Source organism: Carassius gibelio, chromosome A14 (genome assembly GCF_023724105.1).
Source record: "Carassius gibelio isolate Cgi1373 ecotype wild population from Czech Republic chromosome A14, carGib1.2-hapl.c, whole genome shotgun sequence".
NCBI lineage: Eukaryota > Metazoa > Chordata > Actinopteri > Cypriniformes > Cyprinidae > Carassius > Carassius gibelio.
In genome coordinates this window covers 19,498,045-19,522,998 of record NC_068384.1, presented here as the reverse complement: position 1 = coordinate 19,522,998, position 24,954 = coordinate 19,498,045, and the positions used below count along the sequence as shown (strand labels likewise).

The 24,954-nt window shown below is 36.7% G+C and overlaps 1 protein-coding gene across 1 annotated transcript in view; it reads left to right on the top strand.

Annotated features, from left to right (window-relative positions):
• Positions 1-24,954, top strand: part of LOC128027772 (testican-1) — a 226,178-nt gene that overhangs the window by 164,382 nt on the left and 36,842 nt on the right. Inside the window, exon 5 of the mRNA XM_052615635.1 lies at positions 20,303-20,417. Within this exon, the coding sequence (XP_052471595.1) occupies positions 20,303-20,417 (115 nt within the window). The remainder of the gene's footprint in view (positions 1-20,302; positions 20,418-24,954) is intronic.

Below are 24,954 nucleotides of genomic sequence, written 5' to 3'. Positions count from 1 at the left end.
TGGGAGACACCGTTCTCCCATGGGGCACCGGGGCGAGAGGCGCACACGTTCCACCCATCACTCATGTCCTGAAGGGCGTTTTCAGTTAACACTGAGCTTGTTCATTAAAATCCCGCCGAATCCCTGCGGCCTCTTAACTTCCCTAGAGATTATCATTTTAATACTTTAATTAAACGTGGAATTATACTTATGTTTTTGCACAAGGTTTCCACAGCTGTTAGCGCTGAATAATCTTTCAATGTTGAACACTTTCTTCTGGGTTTTTCTCACCGTAGAGCGATGGATGAACGAATGAGCTGTAAGACTTGTCTGAATTAGAGAGCTGAAGGTGTGTTCATACCTGCTTTAACATCCATTAGTTTTGCTCTGCAGGTGAACTTCATGTTTACGTTAATTAAAGCATCACATTCAAGCTAATTATTTCCACAGAGAAAGCTTTTTCTTACAGAATCATTGTTTTAGGTTTATTTTGACTTTGCAGACTGAATCGTCTAGACAAGTGAGCTAAATCTGCCAAAACCTTTAACATACAAATGATTTCTATTACTGTTTTTATAGTTTATAGTTCTTATTAAATATATATATATATATATATATATATATATATATATATATATATATATATATATATATATATATATTAGTGCTGTCAATCGATTAAAAAAAATTAACTAATTAATCGCACAGTTTTTAAAAATAATCGCGATTAATCGCGATTAATCGCAATTAAAAGACTGAAACTTTTTGGATATGTAAATGTAAAATGTAAATAATTAATGTAAACTCAAGACTAAGAAACTATTTAAATTCAAAATATGATTGTTTATTGGCATTTTTGTTTAACTTGTAACACAGATTTTCTCATGTAAACAACATACCTGCAATAAACCATCAATATCCTCCAAATTAACTGTTGGCTTGAAAGCCATATTTATTACAGAAATAAAAACACAGGCATGTAAGTACCATCTGAATTTCAAAACAATCAATGCCAATAAAAAACAAAAATGATTTCCGTGTTGAATTCTAAGTGGACTGCAAAAAAATTCCAAAGTATAGTCATTGCCAGTGCTTCAAGTGGGCCAGTACACACAGGTACTCAGTACCGCCACTTCCAAATATAGCTCTTGAGCGTACCGCCACCTCTCCGTGCGCCCAGAACGTGCTTGTAGCGTACCGGTACGCTCATTTGGACATCTGTTTTAATAGAGGTTTTAATCTTTTACCTGCACTGCCGATTTTCAGAGCGCCCTTCACAATGCAAGCTTCCTAATTCATCCCACCCAGAGCCGAAACTACATTACCCATTCACCCTTAAGTTATACAAGTGAATAGCGCATGTGTCGCTTTTCCCACTGTTAAGTGTCAACAACTCAACGTGGCCGGAGAAGGTGTGTGAAACTCGTTGTGAGTTATACTAAAGCAAAATCTTGAGTATTTATTGTCTGATAAACATTAAAAACTGTCTGCGGAGGTTGAGTCGCCCTGCAGCCCCCGCTGGCTGCTCATTGGCTGCAGCATCTTTTTTCTAAGTTCTAAAAAAATACCGTAGACGGCAAGGCACAAATTTAGATATTCATTTATCTAATTAATCTATAGCCTATGCACAAAGACAATATGATATTTTTGTCCCCTTTTTGTTTTAAAGCTTGATGAAGAGAGAGAGCGCAAGTTGCTGCAGCTGCGAGGAGGACAGTGATGCACGCGTACAGGAGTGATTGACAGTTCGCGGCACTGTGTACAAAAAATACTCCGCTACACAATTATTTCGTTATTTTGGTTTAAGCTTATTAACGTTAGCGTTACAGAAAGGTCTGATTTACGCACTGTTACAGTCATTGTTTTTTTTGTTTTTTTTTAAACAATGACATTTGAGTTCATGATTTTAATGTTGCTGTTTCTTGTGGCAGACTGAATGAAGAGTAATGTTTCTTGTGGCAGACTGAAGAGTAATCCGGCAGAGTTTTATACTGAAACTTTCCGTCTAAAAGTCCTTCCTTGGTCTTAACCATATTTCTTTGCACGTTGAACACACATAGGCCACAACTGGAAATAAAAAAAACTGCAACCGCGTTAATTGCGTTATTTTTTTTTAACGCGTTAAATATTTCAAATTAATCGAATGCGTTAACGCGCTAATTTTGACAGCACTAATATATATATATATATATATATATATATATATATATATATATATATATATTAGGGGTGTAACGGTACGCAAAAATCACAGTTCGGATTTAAACTCACGGTTCGGTTCATTTTCGGTACAGTAAGGGAAAGAAATGAAAACATTAAACTGCAGGTTTATTACTATAAACTATTTTTTATAATTTGTTAACACTTTTTTTTTTAAATCCTTTTTTAATAAAATATATATAAAATAAAAAAAGTATAAGATATTATAATACTGCTGCAAAGTTCTCCACTAAATAAAATACTCTCAGTCTCAAAGCAATATCATATAATAAAATATAATGAAAAATATAAATAAATAACTATGATTACAGTGCAGCATTACCAATCCCAGCTTGTATGCCTGCTCATATTTAAAAAATGTATATCACTTTTGCAGCATCACCAGTTTCAGTTTTTAGACCTGCTCAGATTTCGTTATTGCGTTGGACCGATCGGAATTAAGAGCAAAGGTCTGTTTAAATGCCGATGGGAGCTGCGTTTGAATTACAATAGTTTTTTTCCCCAGTTGTAGTGATGTTCACACTTGCGTGATGCCTTTTGAAAACCTTAGGCCGGTAACACACTGGCATGTTGCACCTGTCTATTTTGCCGTCAATACTGTTGACGGTGTCCTTTATCAGTAGGCTTTATATTTATGCTCAACATGAAGTATAGATATTGTTGTCATGAAGACAAGATCCTGGTGGCCTCTCTCTATGTCACCTACAGTAGCAGCAGCGAGCCAGAGCCGCGTCAGGCATGATTCTGGTGTGTAAAGACACAGAAAACAAGAAGCAGCCTTCACGCAACTTGACACGCAGCAGAAACGCCACACTCACGCCACGCAGCCAGTGTGTCACCGGCCTTAGAATCAGCTGCATGGCGGGAGACTTACGCAACTTAATATGTTCCTTTGGAAACAGGAAAATGTACCTACGTTATGCGTACAAAATATTACATTCGGTCATTCGGTACACACGTGCACCGTACCGAAAGCCCTGTACCGAAACGGTCCGGTATGAATACACGTACCGTTAAACCCCCAATATATATATATAATGTTTTAAGTTTTAAGCATTTTATTGTTTTTGAGAAAAAATTTTCTTCAGTTTACTAAATTGTGTTAACTTGACTCACTACTTCACTTCCACTTTTTGTAATTTTTTGTGCAATTACAGGACATGTGTCTTGGTGAGTGAAATTCTTGGGAGTGTGCTCCAGAAAGTGCAGATACAATTTACACATAGACATACAGACTTATACAAGAAGGCAGTGACATACACATACATATAGTCAGTACACACAGTGTACTATTAGACATACTTACAGTTAGCACTACATATTATACACAGTATGTACATACTTACAGTTAGAAGTACAAAATTATACACAGGATGTACACATTCTGCATTATGTACACATAGATTCACATAATATATGCAAAGGTGCAACAGATTATACCTGAACTGGATATGCAACATGTCATGGATGTGCATTGGATTGTATCCAGTGGTAACAGATACATTGTATTGTATTTAGAGCAGTATATACAGTACATAGTCCAGTATTGAACTGTGTTGGAGTTAAAGTGCAGTGTGTATACTGTATACTGCATACTGTAAATGAAATTAATTTTTTTTAAATAAATTTATGCATTTAGCAGACACTTTTATCCAAACCAACTTAAATTGCATTCAAGCTAACAATTTTTTCTTAACATGTGTTCCCTGGGATTCAAACCCCCAACCTTACGCTTGCTAACGCAATGCTCTACCACTTGAGCTCCAGTATATTCTATTATAATGTATATTAGTCTGATAAAACTATCCCTCAGTCAGCTAGTGCAGGATCAGATGCTGCAGAGATGTCTTTCTGAGGGCAGCAAAAAGAGCAGTCTGTGGAATAGGTGGCTGGAGTCACTGATGATCCTATGGGGTCTCCTTATACACCGCCTCGAGTATATGTCCTGGAAGGAAGGAATCTCACCTCCGACAATCTGGCAGGCAGTTCGCACGACCCTTTGTAGAGATTTGCGGTTGCCAGTGGTTCTTTTTCTAAACCAGGCAGTGATGCAGCCAGCCAGGGTGCTCTCCACAGTGCAGGTATAGAATATTCTGAGGATGTTGGGGCTCATTCCAATCTTCCTCAGCTGTCTCAGGAAGAAGAGGTGTTGATGTGCCTTCTTCAGCACTACGTCAGTGTGTGTAGACCATGTGAGATCCTCACTGAGGTGAACGCCAAGGAACTTAAAGCTGTTTACCCGCTCCACAGGTGTCCTGTCTATGGTGATGGGTGTATGTTCTCTGCTTTGTCTCCTGAAATCTACCACCAGCTCCTTGGTCTTGTCGATGTTGAGTCAGAGGTGGTTCTCCTGACACCATTTAGTCAGGGTGCAACAGAACATATGTATGTATGTATGTTACATATGTAACCCTCGTTTCAGGAACATCAACACTGACATTAAGTGGTCTCACTTAGGATAAGTAATCACCTCTGAACATTACAAGAAATGGCCAATGACAATTGGCAAGTGGAATTTGCTTGGCAAGCCACTCCCAATGCTTATGGGTATAAAAGATGGTGGCTTTGTATCCACTCTAACAGGTTTGTGCTGAGGAGCCGAGAAAGCATCCCATTATTCAGCGTAGTTCACGGTTGTGGCATGAGGAACATAAAGTCTCCATTCCCTCTTTCAGGGAACGAGGTGTATTTACATAACTGAGACGTTCCCTTTCAGTCAGTCACATTCGATGTTACGTCGAAGTTAATATCTACAAGAAGTATACCGCCTTACCAGGGACATTTTCACAATACTAGATTTCAGCAACCGTTAGGATGCAGAGACACATCTAAAAAGGAATGTAAACAGTAAGACTGGTTGCAGCACAGTCAAAAAAACTTGAGGGTGTTGATGACGCAGTGGTTAAGACCCATGCCTTTGGTGTGAGACCCGGGATTGGAATCCACTGTGAGACACCAATGTGTCCCTGAGCAAGACACTTAACCCCTAGTTGCTCCAGAGGTGTGCGACCTCTGACATATATTTAGCAATTGTAAGTCACTTTGGACAAAAGTGTCAGCTAAATATGTAATGTAATGTAATGTAATGCTATGAGCCTAGTTAAGTGGAACACAACAGGAACTGACAGTAAACAAACTGTCTAAGGAAGACACAAGTTTACCAAGGGAAACGGTATTGTGAATGAACCTACAAGATTTCCAAAGGAATCTCATGTATAGCACCAGTCCAGTAAAGGGGGTAACTAATGACATGCAACCCAAATACTGGACATGGAAACAAACTCCTTCACTAGAACTTACTGGAAGAAGATAAGAATACATATCCTAACCAGAGGAATGGTGCGGCATTCCTTTTTTTCATACCCTACACACTGGAGGAAATTGTCTTCACCCAGCGATTATAGAATCTTGCGAAGGTATTAGGTATTGCGCAGCATGCATCTATGCAGATTTCTGCTAGAGAGGTGTTGTGTGCCAATGCCCAGGAGGAGGAAACAATCTGAGTGGAATGAGCTCTCACCCCCAGGGGGCACGGCTCACCTTGTCCCTGTTATGCCAAGGTAATGGCATCAACTAGCCAGTGGGCCAACCTCTATTTGGAGACAGGACCCCTTCTGCTGTCCTCCAAAGCAAACACAGATCTGCTCAGAGCTTCTCAAGATTTGTGAATTCCACGTAAATGCAAAAAGCGTTAATGGGGCACAGCAACACAGGGGCTGGATTTGCCTTCTCCAAAGGCAGCGCTTGCAAGTTCAACACCTGGTCCTGAAAGGGAGTGGTGGACACTTTGGTCACATAACCAGGCCAGGTGCACAAGTTAATGGGAGTGTGACTAGTTGGGTGGGACTGAGAGCCGTGGGAATGGAGTGAGGCCAGTGGAGTAAATGATAATGTGAAACACCTGTGCCACTCACAGGTCTTGAGTCCTACAGAGTAGCTCTGGAAGGATAAAATGTGTTTGGGGGACGGAGGCGAATTCAGAGATCTTCACTTCCAGAGGAACCGGACTGGGATAAGCTCAAGGGAAGCCTCATAATGAATGAGAACACGACCTCATGATTGTGGAATCATCCACAAATGCCATCTCAGCATGCTTGCAGCCCAGACAAGTGAGGCAGCTACCATGTCCACCCTAAGGAAACTACCGTAGAAGCACATTGTTGGAAAGACATCTCATAAGACACTCTCGACCGAACAAACTGTAAGAAATTGCTCTTTCAGGCTGGAGTGCACAGAGATGGACACACTGCTGAATGCACTCTACAACACAGCCAAGAATCTCCTGCAGAGTGTAGGCTTCTTTGTTTTTCCGTCGATCTCTTGATAGGAGAGAAAGCTTTAACAAAGCAATCAATATATACCTGTATGTACGGCAAGTAGCTTGGCATGCAAATTCCACTTCCCTTTTGTCACTGGCCATTTCTCATAAGGTGATTGGGGCTCCCAAAATGAGACCTCTAATGTCAATTTTGACATAATGTTGAACATGACTGACTGAAAGGAAACCCTGTTCATAAAGTGAATAATGCTTGTTTTTAAGGTTTCTTTAAGGGTTTGGGCAGTTAGTCTGTAGTTACTATATTTAGTTTTCCATAAAAGCGATAGACGTCTATGGTATGTCCTGATTTAATCTCTGTGTAAATGCATATGTGTGTTTGTTGACAGCTCCTGCTGTGCTGTGATAGATGATTCTTCCTACATATAACCTCATTATACTAACGAACACAGCTTGATCTACTCTCTCTCTCTCTCTCTCTCTCTCTCTTCATATCCTCCAATCACAACACTATCCTTTATAATCTGCATGTTTAGCACAGTTGAGTGTGGCAGTTCCCTTGTGACTCTTGTGTGATACTCGTCATCTTCATATGGATGCGTCTGACCTCAGTGTCACACATGACTGATTGCAGTATGACCAAATTACCCCTCTACTGCAGGACACATTTTGCCACACTCCAGATTCTTCAACCTAAGTTAGGCGATGTGGGAGGGGCTTAAGATGTTGAGGGAGCAGCCTTAGACAAAAGGAAGTGGCATAAGATCAGTTGATAGATGGACATGTACATAAAGGCAGTGTCATTGGAAGTTTGTGCAGAGATTTTAATTGCAATTTTTCGTATTGCAAGATGAGTGGACGATGAATGGGCAACATTATAAAACCGATAATAAAACATTTAAAAAAAAATGTTTCACTGATATTTTTGAACATTATTTTATTATTTGTTTGTATTTTAAACAAGGTTTTAGTATTTTAGTACTTCAGTTTTTTATAGTTTTAGTTGCATCCAGTGGAACTGACGAAACCAGTGGGACTGTGAGACACATCGCCTTTCTAATGAGATGTTAAAATGACTTTGAAATCTATTTCTGGAGGCAGTAATACATTAATAAGAGAGAGTTTCAAATGCTGTTGAGTCTGTGTTGTGTAATTCAGTGTCTCTAGGTGTTTTGCTCCAGTAGGGTCGTACATTATTAACGCTCAGTGTTTGAGTTCACCTCAGATCGTGAACTTTAGCACTACCAGTTATTCCCTTGTAACAGAAGCCCAAACTAATTACACAATGAATATTCACATGCACGTGTGCATATTCTCATACTTTCCTCCTGTATTCAACTGTCATTATATTTACTGTGATTTCTTACACACACACACACACACACACACACACACACACGCACACACACACACACACACACACACACACACACACACACACACACACACACACACACACATATATATATATATATATATATATATATATATATATATATATATACATACCGATACATCATTCATAAAAAGACCAGGAGCATACATTAAGGAATAGTTCACAAAAAAAGAAATTTGAAGGATCTGAAAACGTATTCACCCTCAGGCCATTCAAGATGTAGATGAGTTTGTTTCTTCATGAAAACAGATTTGGAGAAATGTAGTAATCCAGCACTTGCTCCCCAATGACTCCTCTGCAAAAGCTGTGCGTTTGTAAGAGTCAAATCCATCAAGACATTTTTAATTGTTGCTTTCGAACCCATAATCTATAATAATGCTTTCTCCAGTGAAAATGTCACCCTGTCTGAAACAGCAGAGAGATATGCACAGATCAAGCACCGTTTACAAGCACCATTTACAAGCCCAAACAGTCCAAAAGAGCTCTATACAAATGTGTGGTTGGATTTTGATGTGAGAGGACAGTGGTTTTACTTTTTCACTGGAGGAAGAGTTATTATGGATTATGAACTCATATTTTAGCCAAAAACAGTGTTTTGGAGTTCAAATATCTTTATGATGCATTTGTTTCTTAAAAATATGCAGCTTTAGGCTTCACAAGATGTCAATTGATGGTCTGGAGCAGTGTCGTTTATTGTGATGTTTTTATCAGCTGTTTGGACTATCATTCTGATGGCACCCATTCACTGCAGATGATCCATTGGTGGGCAAGTTATTTAATGCTGCATTTCTCCAAATCTGATGAAGATTCATTCACATCTTGGATGGCTTGAGGGTGAATACATTTTTAGCAAAGTTACATTTTGGGATGAACTATCCCTTTAAGAAATTATATAAAGTAAATTTTGATTTCATGTTGCCTCTTGTCTCCCTAGTGTGCATTTGAATGAGCTGATTGACAATTGATGCCAAAGTGTGCAGATGGCACAGATGGCATTTGGTAGGCAGGTGCCCTAGTGCAGAGGGCATTGACAGGACAAGTGTGCGTGTGTGCCTGTGTGTGTGTTTTAGGCTCTGTTAATGTTATATATTTACATTCTCTCTGTGGAAACAGGATCACAGCATTATAATTACACAAATTATAAGTGTGTGTTCAGAAAATGAAGGTCTCATTCATCTGAATGTTTTTTTTTTGTTTAGCTGGTGACATTCAGAATTCGGCTGTAAGCTGATTGGCCATTAGGCAGCACAGACTCGTTCTGATTGGATAATCACAGGTATGAATGTGAAGTCCGGATTTACTAACTTCACCTCATTAACCCTGCAGCACTATTTACACTATTTAAAACAGAAGCAGAATAAGGAGGCATTCATTTTAAGATGTCTCCTGTGATATGATTATGGAAATGAGATTTACCTGAATATTTCACAATATTATGGTTCTGTTCAGATCAGTGGCGGGTCATGCCAATTCTCTGAGGGGGGGGTGGGGGGGCAAATGGACACCAGGATGTGGTTTTTCCAAAAAAAAACGTTTTACTTCGATTACAGTTTAATAAGAAATAATTGAAGTCACATAAATCACTGTTTACACAACTCAATTGTATTACACTGTTCATTTATATCACATTCCTAACTTACATTACACTGCTTACTTAAATTACTCACTTATTACGCTGCTCCCTACTATCCATATGCATATTTGAGCTTTCGTTTTTTTCACCTTCTCCAAGAGATGATGCATTTCAGAGACAAATTAGCAGAATAAAGCGTCAGCTACTTCACAGTCTATTAGCATTTTTCTCAGCTCATACCAAGTCCTCGAAAATCCTTGTTTATACGACTTCCCGCCCTTTGTAGATATTTGTTTGATGTTTAAATTTGGTCTTGGTTGTCCTAATACTTTAATTGCCAATCAATCCTTATGGCTAAAATGAAAGAATGGTATTTCTTTCAATGACGCATTAGAATTAATCTGCACTGAGGTAACGTTCACCGTGATGTTGATCAAGTTCAGCTGACAAAGGTGTCCCTGTCTCTGTTTTTTTTTTTTTTTTTTTTTTCTTTTTTTTTACACATTTGATAAAGATATTAAAGTAGTTTTTAATTGTTTTCTTGTTGTTAAAATTCTGAATAGTTTTTAAATATTATTGGATGTCACTGCTCCCACCAGTCGTTGCACAAGGTTACACACGATGCCGAAAGCACGTCAGGGCTAGCCCTCCCCGAACTCGAGATTGCATTGCAGCGTGTGTTGTCAAATTTGATTAAGTTGTTTTCTTGATTTGCTGGTGCTTTTTCTATTTGCATGTGTTTTCTGAAGTTGCAGCGCACTGACCTCTCTGGCCACCGCAGCATTCACAGTTTGATGGTATTTAATCTGAACAAAACCGTTGTGTTGTGCAGTTATTGATTGACAGCAGATGAGACACCCACATTCGCAGCAATCCGTGACACGTGAAGGGTTAAAGGTCGATTTGTGAGGTGTTTGACAGCTTTTGAGGTCACATCTGGATAGATGAGGGCTACCGTTGCTGTGATACTAAAGTTGAAAGGTCGTACTTGATAGAGAAGCTAATACATGTGCAATTTACACAGAGAATCAATGCAGGCTGAATTTTAATGCGTGTGGTTTAAAGCAGCCAAACGGGGGTCATCATTTATTCACCCAGTGTGAGTTTCTTTCTTGCATACAACGGAAAAGTAAGGTCTTTACTGTTTTACTCATGCGGTTTTAAAGGATGTCAAAAATCAAAAATCGCTCACACAGGTGGCTCTAAGAGGATATATATGGAGCCAGTGTTGCACTTTTATATTATTAATTTATTGACTATCAAATGTTTATGAGCATATTTCTCTCTCTCTTTTAATTCAAGCCATAAAAATGATAAAACTCACAGCCCTGAGGGGCAGCAGGTTTCCATAGCGATGTCACCAGAGACATATGATGATAGAGGAATCGCACATCGAATAAACCAGCGCGGATGGGTTTTATTTTTCAGTGAAATTAATTTGTCATCACTCACTCACTCCTGTAATAAAACACAGCAGACGGAGATGAATGTGGACAGTCAATCGTAGACAAGAAGAGATTAATGAAATGAGACACTACTGGTGCTATTTCTACAGTATGTAGAATTAATAATTTGCACAGTATATCTTAAATTGGATGTATTCATAAAATACTGTAGCCTGCGGTTGATTTCCTTATGCAAAGTACGCAAAAGAGCCCATTGTGAATCCCATCATGCAGTGTGCCTGACTTGACCTTTCATTTCTTGTGTTTTCTTGTATCTTTTTTCTTCTTGTATCAATAATATCAACAAAAAAATTGTAAATATCTAATTATTTTATTTTTTATTATTTGGCCAGCACGCCAAACTTTAAAAAATTTTTTGGACCAACTTGAATTAAAGGTCACATTTTTGTGCTTTTTTGAAGCTTTGATTGTGTTTACAGTGTGCAATTATTGCATGTGTTCATGTTTCGCGTGTAAAAAAACACAGTATTTTTCACACAATTCACCTATCTGTAAACTGCTGTTTTCACTGTCATAAAAACGGGCTGATGACTTCCTTGTTCTATGAAGTCCCTCCTTCTGAAATACGTAACGAGTTCTGATTGGGCCAGCGGTACCTGTGCTGTGATTCGACAGCACCTGAGTGCACGCGGCCCTCCTGGAAACGCGATTGGGCTAGTTTTGAGAAGCAAGTGGGAAGGATTTGTTTTGAAAACCTGGCAATCCTGATCTGAACCATAGACAGTAAAAGAACGCACGTGCTGGAGATGTACTTATAATCACAGGAGCGTTTTTACTGACGAGATGCACATGAAAATCGCATTTGATTTTTTTGCACAACCCTAACATCTAGTTAACAAAGCTAAACAGCGTTGCTCTTTGTGTAATAAGTTACAGAAACTGTTAAACGCACCAACTTAAATAATGAAATACACTTACCAGTTGTGGTCCATAAACAACGCCTTCTCCAGACAAAGAGGGAACTGCTCCATCTTTCAAGAATAATCTTTGTGCGAATCCGGCATTAAACTGATTGAGATTGAGAAAGCTGTCCTCAGCAAAATGAGCTGCACATAGTTTTACATGTGGATTATAATTTTCGGGAAATGAGTTAAACATAAATTGTAACCATTACTCTCCAAGTACAGCGTCCCTGGGAAGGCCAAAAAAAGGTGATTGGAGTCCGAGATGCCCCCTTTTTTGTGTATTCATGTGGGCGGAGGTTAGTCAAAAAACTGTTTTAGTGATGTCATTACTGCAGGAACGAGGGATCTAGTCCATCTTGGATGGTCTGAGAGTGAGGACATTTTCAGAAAATGTTCATTTCTGGATGAACTTTTCCTTTTAACATTCCGTGTAGTGAACTGCTATTTGAAACGGATATTATTATTGCAATGCATAGCTGCACATGCTATGTTTAATAAAGTGAGAAGTATACATTATATGCTGTGCAGTATACAGGTGCTGGTCATATAATTAGAATATCATCAAAAAGTTGTTTTATTTCACTGATTCCATTCAAAAAATGAAATTTGTATGTTATATTCATTCATTACACACAGACTGATATATTTCAGATGTATTTTTCTTTTAATTTTGATGATTATAACTGAAAACTAAGAAAAATCCCAAATTCAGTATCTCAAAAAATTAGAATATTGTGAAAGGATTTAATATTGAAGACACCTGGTGCCCCACTCTAATCAGTTAATTAACACAAAACACCTGCAAAGCCTTTAAATGGTCTCTCAGTCTAGTTCTGTAGGCTACACAATCATGGGGAAGATTGCTGACTTCACAGTTGTCCAAAAGACGACCATTGATACCTTGAACAAGGAGGGCAAGACACAAAAGGTCATTGCAAAAGAGGCTGGCTGTTCACAGAGCTCTGTGCCCAAGCACATTAATAGAGAGGCGAAGGGAAGGAAAAGATGTGGTAGAAAAAAAGTGTACAAGCAATTGGGATAAACGCACCCTGGAGAGGATTGTGAAACAAAAATAAAATAAAATCAAAAATCAAAAATGTGGGGGAGATTCATAAAGAGTAGACTGCAGCTGGAGTCAGTGCTTCAAGAACCACTACGCACAGACGTATGCAATACATGGGTTTCAGCTGTCGCATTCCTTGTGTCAAGGCACTCTTGAACAACAGACAGCATCAGAAGCATCCAAAGACAAAAAGGACTGGACTGCTGCTGAGTGGTCCAAAGTTATGTTCTCTGATGAAAGTAAATTTAGTATTTCCTTTGGAAATAAGGGTCCAAGAGTCTGGAGGAAGAGAGGGGAGGCACACAATCCACGTTGCTTGAGGTCCAGTGTAAAGTTTCCACAGTCAGTGGTGGTTTGGGGTGCCATGTCATCTGCTGGTGTTGGTCCACTGTGTTTTCTGAGGTCCAAGGTCAACACAAAGGTATACCAGGAAGTTTTAGAGCAGTTCTTGCTTCCTGCTGCTGACCAACTTTATGGATATGCAGATTTTATTTTCCAACAGGACTTGGCACCTGCACACAGAGCCAAAGCTACCAGTACCTGGTTTAAGGACCATGGTATCCCTGTTCTTAATTGGCCAGCAAACTCACCTGACCTTAACCTTGTGAAGAAGAAGATGCGATATGCCAGACCCAACAATGCAGAAGAGCTGAAGGCCACCATCCGAGCAACCTGGGCTCATAACACCTGAGCAGTGCCACAGACTGATCGGCTCCATGCCACGCCGCATTGCTGCAGTAATTCAGGCAAAAGAAGCCCTAACTAAGTATTGAGTGCTGTACATGCTAATACTTTTCATGTTCATACTTTTCAGTTGGCCAAGATTTCTAAATATCCTTTCTTTGTATTGGTCTTAAGTAATATTTTAATTTTCTGAGATACTGAATTTGGGATTTTCCTTAGTGGTCAGTTATAATCATCAAAATTAAAAGAAATTAACATTTGAAATATATCCGTCTGTGTGTAATGAATGAATACAATATACATGTTTCACTTTTTGAATGGAATTAGTGAAATAGATCGACTTTTTGATAATATTCTAATTATATAACCAGCACCTGTACAGCAGAAGTGTGTCCAGTACGTATTACACTGTTTGTCGATTAGAAATGACTGCTTGGTTAAACAGGAGCTGAATTTGTTGGCCTGGAATTGAAAAGTGTGAATATCCCCCATCCTCCCTCTCTCTTGCTCTCATCTTACATTTATCAGTCGGGATCTATATCAGACTTTCTTATTTTCATTCCCTCTCCGACACACGTTCTTACACTGCAGTGAGGGTGTTTGGGGTTCGTTTCTGAATATGAATGACCTGGTTTCTGGTGTAATAGAAAAAAAAAAAATGACTGGACAAAAAGAAAGAATACACTGTAGACTAGTAACAAGAGAAATCAATGTGCTTTACATGTGTTCCTGTACATTTACTCCCCTTATATCTCCACTCACCTCATGAGTTCAATACTCTATTACATGTTTTCTTGAACACATGCACTGACCTGCAGAGACGGAGAGAAATGGACTTATGAGTGATTTGATATCAGTTTTTATGCTCCGCTTTTTCTGCACCTAAATATAATTGAGACAAACGCATCTGTCACAGATCAGTTCACAGTCCAAGAGACTTCATTTCAGATTTTCTAGAATGTGTGGTTACTTCTTCTTTGCATGGAGTGAACTAGATAAAGTAGGAAGGGTATTACTTTTTTTCTCAGTTTCTTTTCATTTCCATCCCATAATAATAATAAGAAATAGTAAATTATATTTATTTGTATAATTGTGTGCTTTTTATATTAGAAAGTAAACCCATTTTATGGAAAATTAAGTTTCTTTGTATTGCAACATTTTTTTTTTTCTGTAATGAGTAGTCCACTGAGGCGAGCATAGATGAACCCAAGTGTAGTTTATTTAGAAGTTGAAATCCAAAATCCAAACAATAAACAAAGACTTGACTAGATGAGGTATGAACAGACTTGATTCACCAACAGCAGGTACATACGTTAATACAAGGCACAATGGCAAAAACATCACTACTTATAACAAACAATACAAGACACATGACTAAGACAACCGATCAGAACATGACACGATAAAAAAAAAGGAAACAATAGCATGAAGACAAGAGGGCAAAGTAAGCATGACACTAAAAGCATGAAAAAAACTACAAAATAAGATATGAAAGCTATGAACAAGAAACAAAACCCAAAACAGACCTCCATTATATTTTCTTTACAATTGAGTACATTTTAATTCTAAATCACCATAATATGAAAAACGTACTAAATAAGGAGAGTAATTTAAACTATAAAAAATGTTTATTTGTATAATTATTTTTTTTATTAATTTGTATATGTATATTTATATTATAGAAAATAATTTTTTAGAAAATTAAGATGTAATATTTTTTTCATTATAAAGAAATATATCATTAATAAATATTGTTTCAACCAGGGCCTATCTAAAAAATAAATGTATTATTTGTGTTGTATACTTATTTTATTTATATTTATATGATCAATTGTAATAAAAATATAATCTAAAATATTTTATATTATAGAAAATTACCACCCCCCCCCCCCCCCGAAAATTAGTTTATCTTTATATTGCAATCCTTCTGTTCGTGTTTCTTTAAATTAAAAAAAGTAATTCTCATTAATGTAATGTAAAGGAGGAAACAAGTAAATATTTTATATTACTGTCATGAAATCTGCAGTGAGAAAAATGGTAATTACAAAAAACTTGTCTAATGAAGTATTACATTACAATATAAAATTGAGAATTAATATATATATATATATATATATATATATATATATATATATATATATATATATATAATCAAAATGCTTATTCATTTATTTATTTTAATAAACATATTACTTAAAAAAATATATACAAAAATACATATTTATTTTATTTCTACATGCTTCTGTGAGATTCACCTCATTAAAGGGGGGGTGAAATGCTATTTCATGCATACTGAGTTTTTTACACTGTTAAAGAGTTGGATTCCCATGCTAAACATGGACAAAGTTTCAAAAATTAAGTTGTACGTTTGAAGGAGTATTTTTGTTCCCAAAATACTCCTTCCGGTTTGTCACAAGTTTCGGAAAGTTTTTTTCGAGTATGGCTCTGTGTGACGTTAGATGGAGCGGAATTTCCTTATATGGGTCCTGATGCACTTCTGCCGGAAGAGCGCGCGCTCCCGTAGAGCAGAGCACTGAGAGCACAACAGACTTCACTGATCAGAGCGAGAGAGTCACGAAATGTCACAAAATAAGTGTGTTTTTGGTTGCCAGGGCAAGACAACCCTGCACAGATTACCAAAAGAGAAACAGCATTAAGGGACCAGTGGATGGAGTTTATTTTTACAGAGCATCAACGGAGTTGTGCAAGTGTTTGTGTTTGTTCCCTGCATTTCAAAGATGCTTGTTTTACAAACAAGGCCCAGTTTGACGCCGGATTTGTGTATCCTTTATTTCTTAAGGATGATGCAATCCCAACGAAAAAGGGTCACGATCGTGTGTTGGAACCGCAGGCGGTGAGTAAAACTGCTTAAAATATCTCTGCCTCCTTGTTAGTGCGTCTGCCTCCCATCGGAGACCCGGGTTCGAGCCCCGCTCGGAGCGAGTCGTTGCTGCTGCTGCTCTCGTTCAGTTTCAGCCTCGGGATCTGATTCTGGATCATAAATAAACGGCTGAATCTGACTGTTAGCCATGGTTTGTTTTGGATGATGGTTTTTTCCTCAAGGTAATGTCACAGCTTCCACATGCTCTCAACACAAAAGCCTACTGGCGCTCGTGATTCTTTAGCTCCGCCCACATGTCACGCCTCCAGCCGGTCGTGTTTTTCCGGGAAAAATCGGTACAGACTATCTTTCTCTTATGAATATAATAAAACTAAAGACTTTTTGGAGTTATGAAGGATGCAGCACTACTCTATAGGTACTCAAGATTAACAGGATATTGAGTGAAAACGAGCATTTCACCCCCCCCTTTAAACCCTCTGCTAACTGCATACACTCAGTTATGAAAAAATAAAAATAATAAATAAAACACGAAAGCAAAATGTCCTTCAGACAGAATCCCATCACGGTATGCTGTGAAAGACATCACGCAATCTCTGTGTGTGTGTGTGTGTGTCTGTCCGCTGGTAAAACGTGTCCTCACTTCCCATCAGGTGCCTCATCTCTCGTTTCCTTCTGTCTCTCTCGCCCTCAACGGCTGAATCTCATATGCAGGAAAATATCAAATCATTCCATTTGTCACGGGGTTGAGAGAGGCCTGAACTCCATCAATAAGGCATGGACATCTCTAAAAACACAAAAACCCACACTCCCTAACAAAAGACTGACAGCAGAAGACCAGAGGAAAGATGAACTAAAAGAAGAGCAGGTGTTTGTATAGCAGCAGAATGACCTGATTGTTCTTTTCCATGCAGAGAAAGGATCCATATGATGCTTTATTTAAGAAACAGACTGAAGATTAATCATTAATTGCTGCAAATCTTCCATAACTCATTTGCATATTCAAATATGCCATTGGATCCAGGGTGGATGTAATTGATGTCTAATTATTGTTGGTTCTCATAGGTCTCTTGACATAATGAAACGTGTTTGAATGTACGAAATTACAAGTTATATTTGAGAGCTGTTGCACGGGTGGAAATGTTCAGCAAATAATAGGTTAAATGTTGGTCTGTTTCTTACACAAAACTATTATTTGACTTCAGAAGATTTGGAATAATGAGCAGGGGTCATATGGACAGATGTTATAATGATTTTATTTTATGTAAAATCTTGTCTGCAGCCTTTGGTCACTGTCTGCTTTCTTTGTATAGTTGTATTATTTTTTTTTGCTTTATTGTTTTTGTTGTTTTTTGGTGTCATTGTATTATTTCTTTGTGTCATCTTTTGCATCAATGTTCCATTGTTTCATTGTTACTTTTAGTTGTTTTATTGTATTATTGTGTTTTTGTAGCAGTTTGTTGCATCATTGTTTTGTTGTGTCATTGTTCTGTTTATTGTTTGGTTGTCTCATTGTTATGTTGTTACATTCTAACATTGTGTTTAATTGTAGCACTGTAGCATTCCATTGTTTTGTTGTATTATTATTTTGTTGTTCTTTGTTGCAGTGTTCTGTTGTTTCATTGTATCTTTTTGTTGTCATTGTTTCGCTGTATTATTATTTCATTTGATCATATTGTTTCATTGTTTTGACTTGTGTTATTGTTCCATTGTTTAATTGTATCATTTTGTTTCATTGTTTGGTTGTCTCATCGTTTCATTATAGCAAAATAATGATACAAAAATCAGTAGGGCTGGGCGATATCATATCAAAATTGTATTACAATAACAATGATAAGCTCTGGACATTTTTATATCGAAAATGGATTAATCAAACAGTCTATCACGTCAGAAACAAAGGCTAGAGCATCCAGTCAGTGCATGCCGCTAATAATTCATGTTCTGAGTGTCTCTGTGTGAATGCATAGTGCCTTATCGTCTGATACACACCAACTCAAACACACGTGAAGGTTCTTCAGCGGCTGCATATCAATATATGAGGACATACACTTCAATATCGAGAGCTACTCTGGGAGTCAATTCACCAGCTTTATACCGTTTCAGTTAAGAAAAACTGCTGTCAAATACAAACCGAAACTGAAAGCAAAACTGAAATACCTTCATGACAAACCGTCAAATTAAAAGTCTGTTCTTTACTTGAAGAAATTGTTACATAAATGTTACCACTGTATACTAAAACATAATTCTAAAAGTAATAATAGGAATATTGTTACTTCTGAGGAATATCATACAACCAAAGTATTTTTTCATTACATTTTACAGTTTTGTTGTGCAGCATCTTACATGACAATAAAAATGCAATGTTTAGTTGTAAATTAATTTATTTTGAGTACATTTCAAACTGTTAAAGTTGTATTAATTAACTGAAGTCGTAACCGTTCTTTATGATAAATCCCACTTTATTTTAAGGTCCAGTTCTTACTATTAACAAACCTTTAATTATTACTTTTGCTTCAATAAACTCCTAATTTGATGCTTATTATTAGTAAGGTAGTTGTTAAGTTTATGATTAGGGATAGAATAAGGTTAGGGGTGCACGATAAATATCGGCCGATTATTAATTCACACAGAGCAGCTGTTACTGCACAGAGCCGTTGTTAACTGACAAGCTGCGCAAATCCACACCGATAATCAATGTGAATTTCCGCAGCTTGTCAATTAACAACGGCTCTGTGTAGTAAACAGCTGCTCTGTGTGAAATCATGCACCCAATGGAATTTAAAGCTGGTTAGAGAACCGGCTTTATTGAAGAGATAGGCAATAATTATCGGCCGATATTTATCGTCCACTCCTAAATATTTTTATGCGAAATATATGCTTTATAAGTACTGATAAACAGCCAATGTGTTAATAATAGGCATGCTAATAAGCTACTAGTTAATAGAAAGAATTGATCTATATACAAAGTGTTACTTTTTTTTTTGTGAAGATTGAAAGTAACACAGGTTCAGTACAGCATAAGGAGAAAATAAAATTTGACAGATGTTTCATTTTAATGAACGGTTTCTTTAAATATGAGGTATTTATGCTGTTAACAGCAGTGATCAAAGCTGTAAATTGACCATATGTGTGTGTGTGTGTGTGTACTGAAGCCCAGCTGGCATGGCTGCATTCCAGATGAGCAGCAGGTTGGCATCAGACTTCCTCGGTGAACACACACACACACAGACATGTGAAGGTCAGAGGTGGTGATGGAGTGTCTGACCTCTGTTAAACCCACCTGTGTGTTTCAGCACACACACACACACACACACACACCAGCAGCAATAAATGTTACTTCTCTATGTCTGATGCTTGAAATTGAATTTGCACTGTAATAAATGGTTGAGGAAAGGTTTGTGTTTAATATTTCCTGACGGAGATGAATGTCTTATGACTTCTCGTAATGATCTCCGCACACGCGCTATTCCTCCTCATCCTCCTCCTTCCTGCTGGAGGAGCCGCATGACCTGCACGAGAGAGGAAGAGACGGCAGAGTGCGAGACTCCTCTTCCTCCATTTGTCAGGAAGTGTTTACACTGAGCTGTTGCTCAAAGTCGGTGCTGTGTGTGTGTGAGATGATAAAGTGTTTGCCAGAAGGCTGCTGCATTGTTTCTCCTCTGTGTTTGCCAGAGTAAAGCTCTCCTCTCCTCCATAAGATTCTCTCTCTTCCTTTCATGCCATCTGACTGAATCTGCTCGGTCTTTCTTTCCTGGAAAGGAAAAGTGAAACAAAAGAACATGAATATAAAATATGAGAGATTGCGTGTGTGTTTGAGGGAGACGTAAACACAGATCAGAGATCAGATGAGCTGGGGTCTCTAGTTTATCATAGTAAATGAAGGCTTACTCTGTGTTTCCAGGGCTGGACAGCACTAAAGACCCCTGTCTGAAGGTTCACTGCCCTCCTCACAAAGTGTGTGTGAGCCACGACTTCCAGACGGCCATCTGCACCAATCACAAACCAGCACCGCACAGGTAAGACCCGCAGTCACACTCCAGACAGGAAGAATCAGCTAGAAAAGAAACGTTTGTCAAGACAAATGCTGACTAGTTTGAAGGTTATTTAGACTGTGCAGTCTGCAAACAGTTGCATTTGCCTTACTGACTGGTTGCTAGGGAAGGGTTTTTCAATCTTTTAGATGTCACAGACTACCAAGTATGATCATCCTCATGCAGAATTTTATTTTATTTATTTGTTTCCTTTCTTTATGTATAAGGACCTAATTTATGCTGTGATGAAAACGAAAACAGTATATGTATAAATATGTACAAAATATTAAATATTAAAATAGATTTATTATGTTGCATTAGATTTTTTCCTAATCAATCTATTAAGTGTATTTGTTTTTTATTTAAATAAATTATAATTCATTCATTCTAAAAATTGTTTGAATTATTTTAATTAAATTATTTATTTAGTTATGTTTTATTATATGTATATATATATAGACATATTTTTACATTTATAAAGACCAAATGTATGCTTTAAAAAAATAATATTATAAATGTGTAATATCTTATTTGAAAAATATTTAGTTTCTATAGTACCGTGTATTATTCTATATAGTACTGTTCTGTTAAGGTTTTTTTTATTATTATTTAAATAAATGATTTATTTATTCATTCTTTTTTTTTCATTTATTTTAGTAAAATATTTATTTAGTGTTATTTAGTCAGTCATGTTTGACTGAATATATTTAGTTTTCTAGCACATATATCAATACCACAGTGGCTCATGCACAATTGTAATTAAGAGATAATATTGGTTGTTATTATTATGTTTAGAGATTTCAATATTGGTTTTGTTCGAAGAGAAAAGCGGTTCTCAAAAAGCATACTTTTTAAAGTTATTTAAATAATATTTATTTAGTTATTTTAATAATTGTATTTTATTTTAATTTAATTATTAATTGTATTTTATTAATTTTAATTTAGTTTCATCTTTATTTTATTTGTATTTTTTTGAAAACCACTGTGTTTGGACACTGCTGACCAGTTGTTTGATGCCTCTTTTACCAAAAGAGACTATGTAGCTAAACCCTAAAATCTTGGAAGCGCTGATTGGCTGGTTTTCTGGTGCTTCTAAACCTTCACCAGTTATTTCATAACCATGATCACAGATAATTTACAAGCACTAGATGAATAAGTGTGTGTCCTTGTGTGTTAATCGGGCTCTTTGGTATCTCTACTGTCTATTGTGAGTCGTACCTGGCATTTGACTCCGCCCCCCTCATGTCCGGACAAACAAATATGTCAAATTACTACCGCTCCTTTACATATGCAAACACAAAGCACATGCTGGCACAGCAAATATCACGTCTGCCTGAGAAATAACAGCACGCTGAACCCATTAGAAAGCCAAGCGCTCTGCTAGTGGGTGATAACGCTGCATTGGTCAAGCTATCATTGACGACCAGCACATGAGGTGTAGCTGCCACGTATGATCATTCATTTACACCTTAAAACACTGCGGTACATAATGCATGAATGTAGGAAGAGTGCTGCTAGATTAAGCGCAACAAAATAACACGTTAATAAAACAGAAGTAGATCCACATGGACTTTTTTCACTCTTTCTGCACTAATTATTGGGGGAAAATCTGCCAAATGGATCTGCATATGGTGTGAAAAGGATTAAAGCACGTTCAGTGAACAAACAATACATGTGTTAAACAGTATGCGTAATACATGAAGTTACCATAGTTTTGGACAACACAAGGTATTGTGCAGGACCCATACGAAAGGAAAATATATTTACCGATATATTTCTTAAAATATATTGTCATATATTGTAATATATTATTTTCCCTTTTTATTTTCTAATATAGTATATATTTAAATACATTTAATAATATATTAATGATACATATATTATATCATATATTGCAAAATATACAAATGATCGCCACTTTCAATATATTGCAATATATTGGAAAAAATAAATATATATAAGAATATATGCCTAATATATTACATGATATTTTCCAATATACTGCAATATATTTTTGTTTCATAAGGGGAAAGAAATAACAGCATATTGTTGTTGCTTTTTGACACAGCTTTGCATCTGGAACTGTGTAGGTAGTCAGCTCACTAGGTTTTGGAACAGTGAAGTATACAGTATATCACTGACATCACACCGATAGACAAGACAGAGCAGGTTACTTTTGTTATGGAACAAAGACTCAGCTTTCATTTTTTTTTAAAGAAGATTTATTTTGATGTATGCATATTCTATAGTTCCTTATTAAGACTTGATTTGAGAACAGATTACTCAGTGTAATTTCCTCAGTGCTAAACTGATATTACCAGTATACTTCAATGTAACGCAATGGAGTGTGAATCACAGACTCATCATATATTGCACCGTAATCTGCTGTAATGTAATCCATTATACTATATCCCGCTGCATTATCCAGCAGTTCGACATATAGTCTGTAAAAGCGGCCACTCACAACGAGCACTTCATAGTGACCAGAGACAGATTCTGGCAGACGGTTTCAGAAGGGCTGGCAGTGAGTTGAGCTCATTACGTTGCTGTGATTGCTCATCCGCTGCAGTTGGTCTGCCAATATTTTGTATAATGACGCTAAACTGTAGCAGCTAAATTGACCATTGTCCCCTTTTCAGATGATTTCCTAAAGAGCTGTGCAAGTTTTCAGTCGTGTCACTTCATTGTCGCTTTCTCATCACGTAATAAAATAATTTCAACTCAAATCAATAATTCATGCCTGCTTATTTATGTGGAAAGCAGTTGTGTAATAAGTGAGGAAATGTGCAATCAGCTAGTCATTAGCACAACATACATCCTTTCAAGGTTATATGAGACATGCTTGGATTATATATAAATGAGCTCTTATATATATATATATATATATTGAATTAAATTAGCATTGATCAAAGACAAAACAATAAACGTTTAATTTATCTGAGCAAAATATAATAACTATCATAAAATGAAACTGTACAGTTTAGTAAGATCACGATGGAGCATTATTTCACCTATATTTTATCACATATGTAATTTGAATCATTAAAGTAGACTTTTTACTTGCATTTAATATATGCTTTCTACATAATTTATAAAATCACCTTTGTAAATTGAATTTGATGCAAGCACCAAAAAGGGAGATGAAAGTATTAATAATCATGATCACGTGACACTGAAGACTGGAGTAATGATGCTGAAAATTCAGCATTGATCACAGGAATACAATTTTATTTAATAGTATATTCACATATTCACAAAAAAAAAAAGTTATTTTAAGTTGTAATAATATGTCATAGTATTGCTGTTTTTTGCTGTATATTTAATCAAATAAATGCAGCGATGGTGAGCAGAATAAACTTTCACAAATAAGCAGCGGTTCATCAAATCACTTATATTGTTAACAAGTGCTTCTGTCAACTGTGAGATAGAGACAGAGATCAAGTTTGTTTATCACCATCAGATGATCACACTTCACGCTTTCAATATTAAGAGATATTGACATTTGGAGTGTGAAGAGAAGTGACATTCGAGACGTCTTTTGTGACTTTCTTTATCTCCAGACTGTGTTTGTGTGTGTGATATCTGATCAGCCAGTGTTGTGTAAGATTTCATCTCCTTGTAAAATCCCTTTCGGATTCAACAGTAGCTGTTTGAAATGTCGCTCGTATCTTGACTGGTCCATTGGTGAAGGCTTCAGATAATCAGAACTAGCTTAGGGCACTAATTGATGAGCATGCTAACTGTGGGGAATATATGATGGCACGTTAGTTTTGTAGAGTAATCAAATCAGTTATCATACTGCATGAGATAAATGTTTAATTTGGTCAGTTAGTGGATGATGTCTCAAATATAATTTAAAAGACATTGAATTGCTGGATTTTTAAGATATAACATTACATAAATCACAGTCTTACTGTGGAAGTCCCAATCAGGTGCTAAATAATTCAGCATTCAGTCTGGATTTTCTTTTAAAAGTTTAGTAGCCAGAAATTACATGCAGTTATTTAAAATCATGAAACTTATTTTTAATATAAATTCTAATAATCTAATCAATTTAATTCAGAATTTATTTATGTTTTATTTTTTATTTTTTTACAGTAGCAAGGCCCTATGAAATGTTGTTTTCTTCTTCTGTATTTATGAATTTGTGATATTCTTTCAAATGAAAGTTTTATTGAGAAGTACATTCTACTGTACACCAATATTATATTTCTCATTCATAACATGCTTATTTCATATTCAATAGCTGTCTTTTTGCATTTTAATATTCACAGACACTAGTCCATTTTGAGATTTCATTTTTTTTTATTATTATTATTGTGTTCCTGTAGCTCAACTGGTAGAGTGTTGTGGGTTCGATTCCCCGGGAACACATGATAGGTAAAAATTGATAGCCTGAATGCACTGTAAGTCGCTTTGGATAAAAGCGTCTGCTAAATGCATAAATGTATTTTAATTTAAATTAATTTAATTAAAAAAATGCATAAATTTAATTATACATCCAAACTTTGCCAAATTGTTT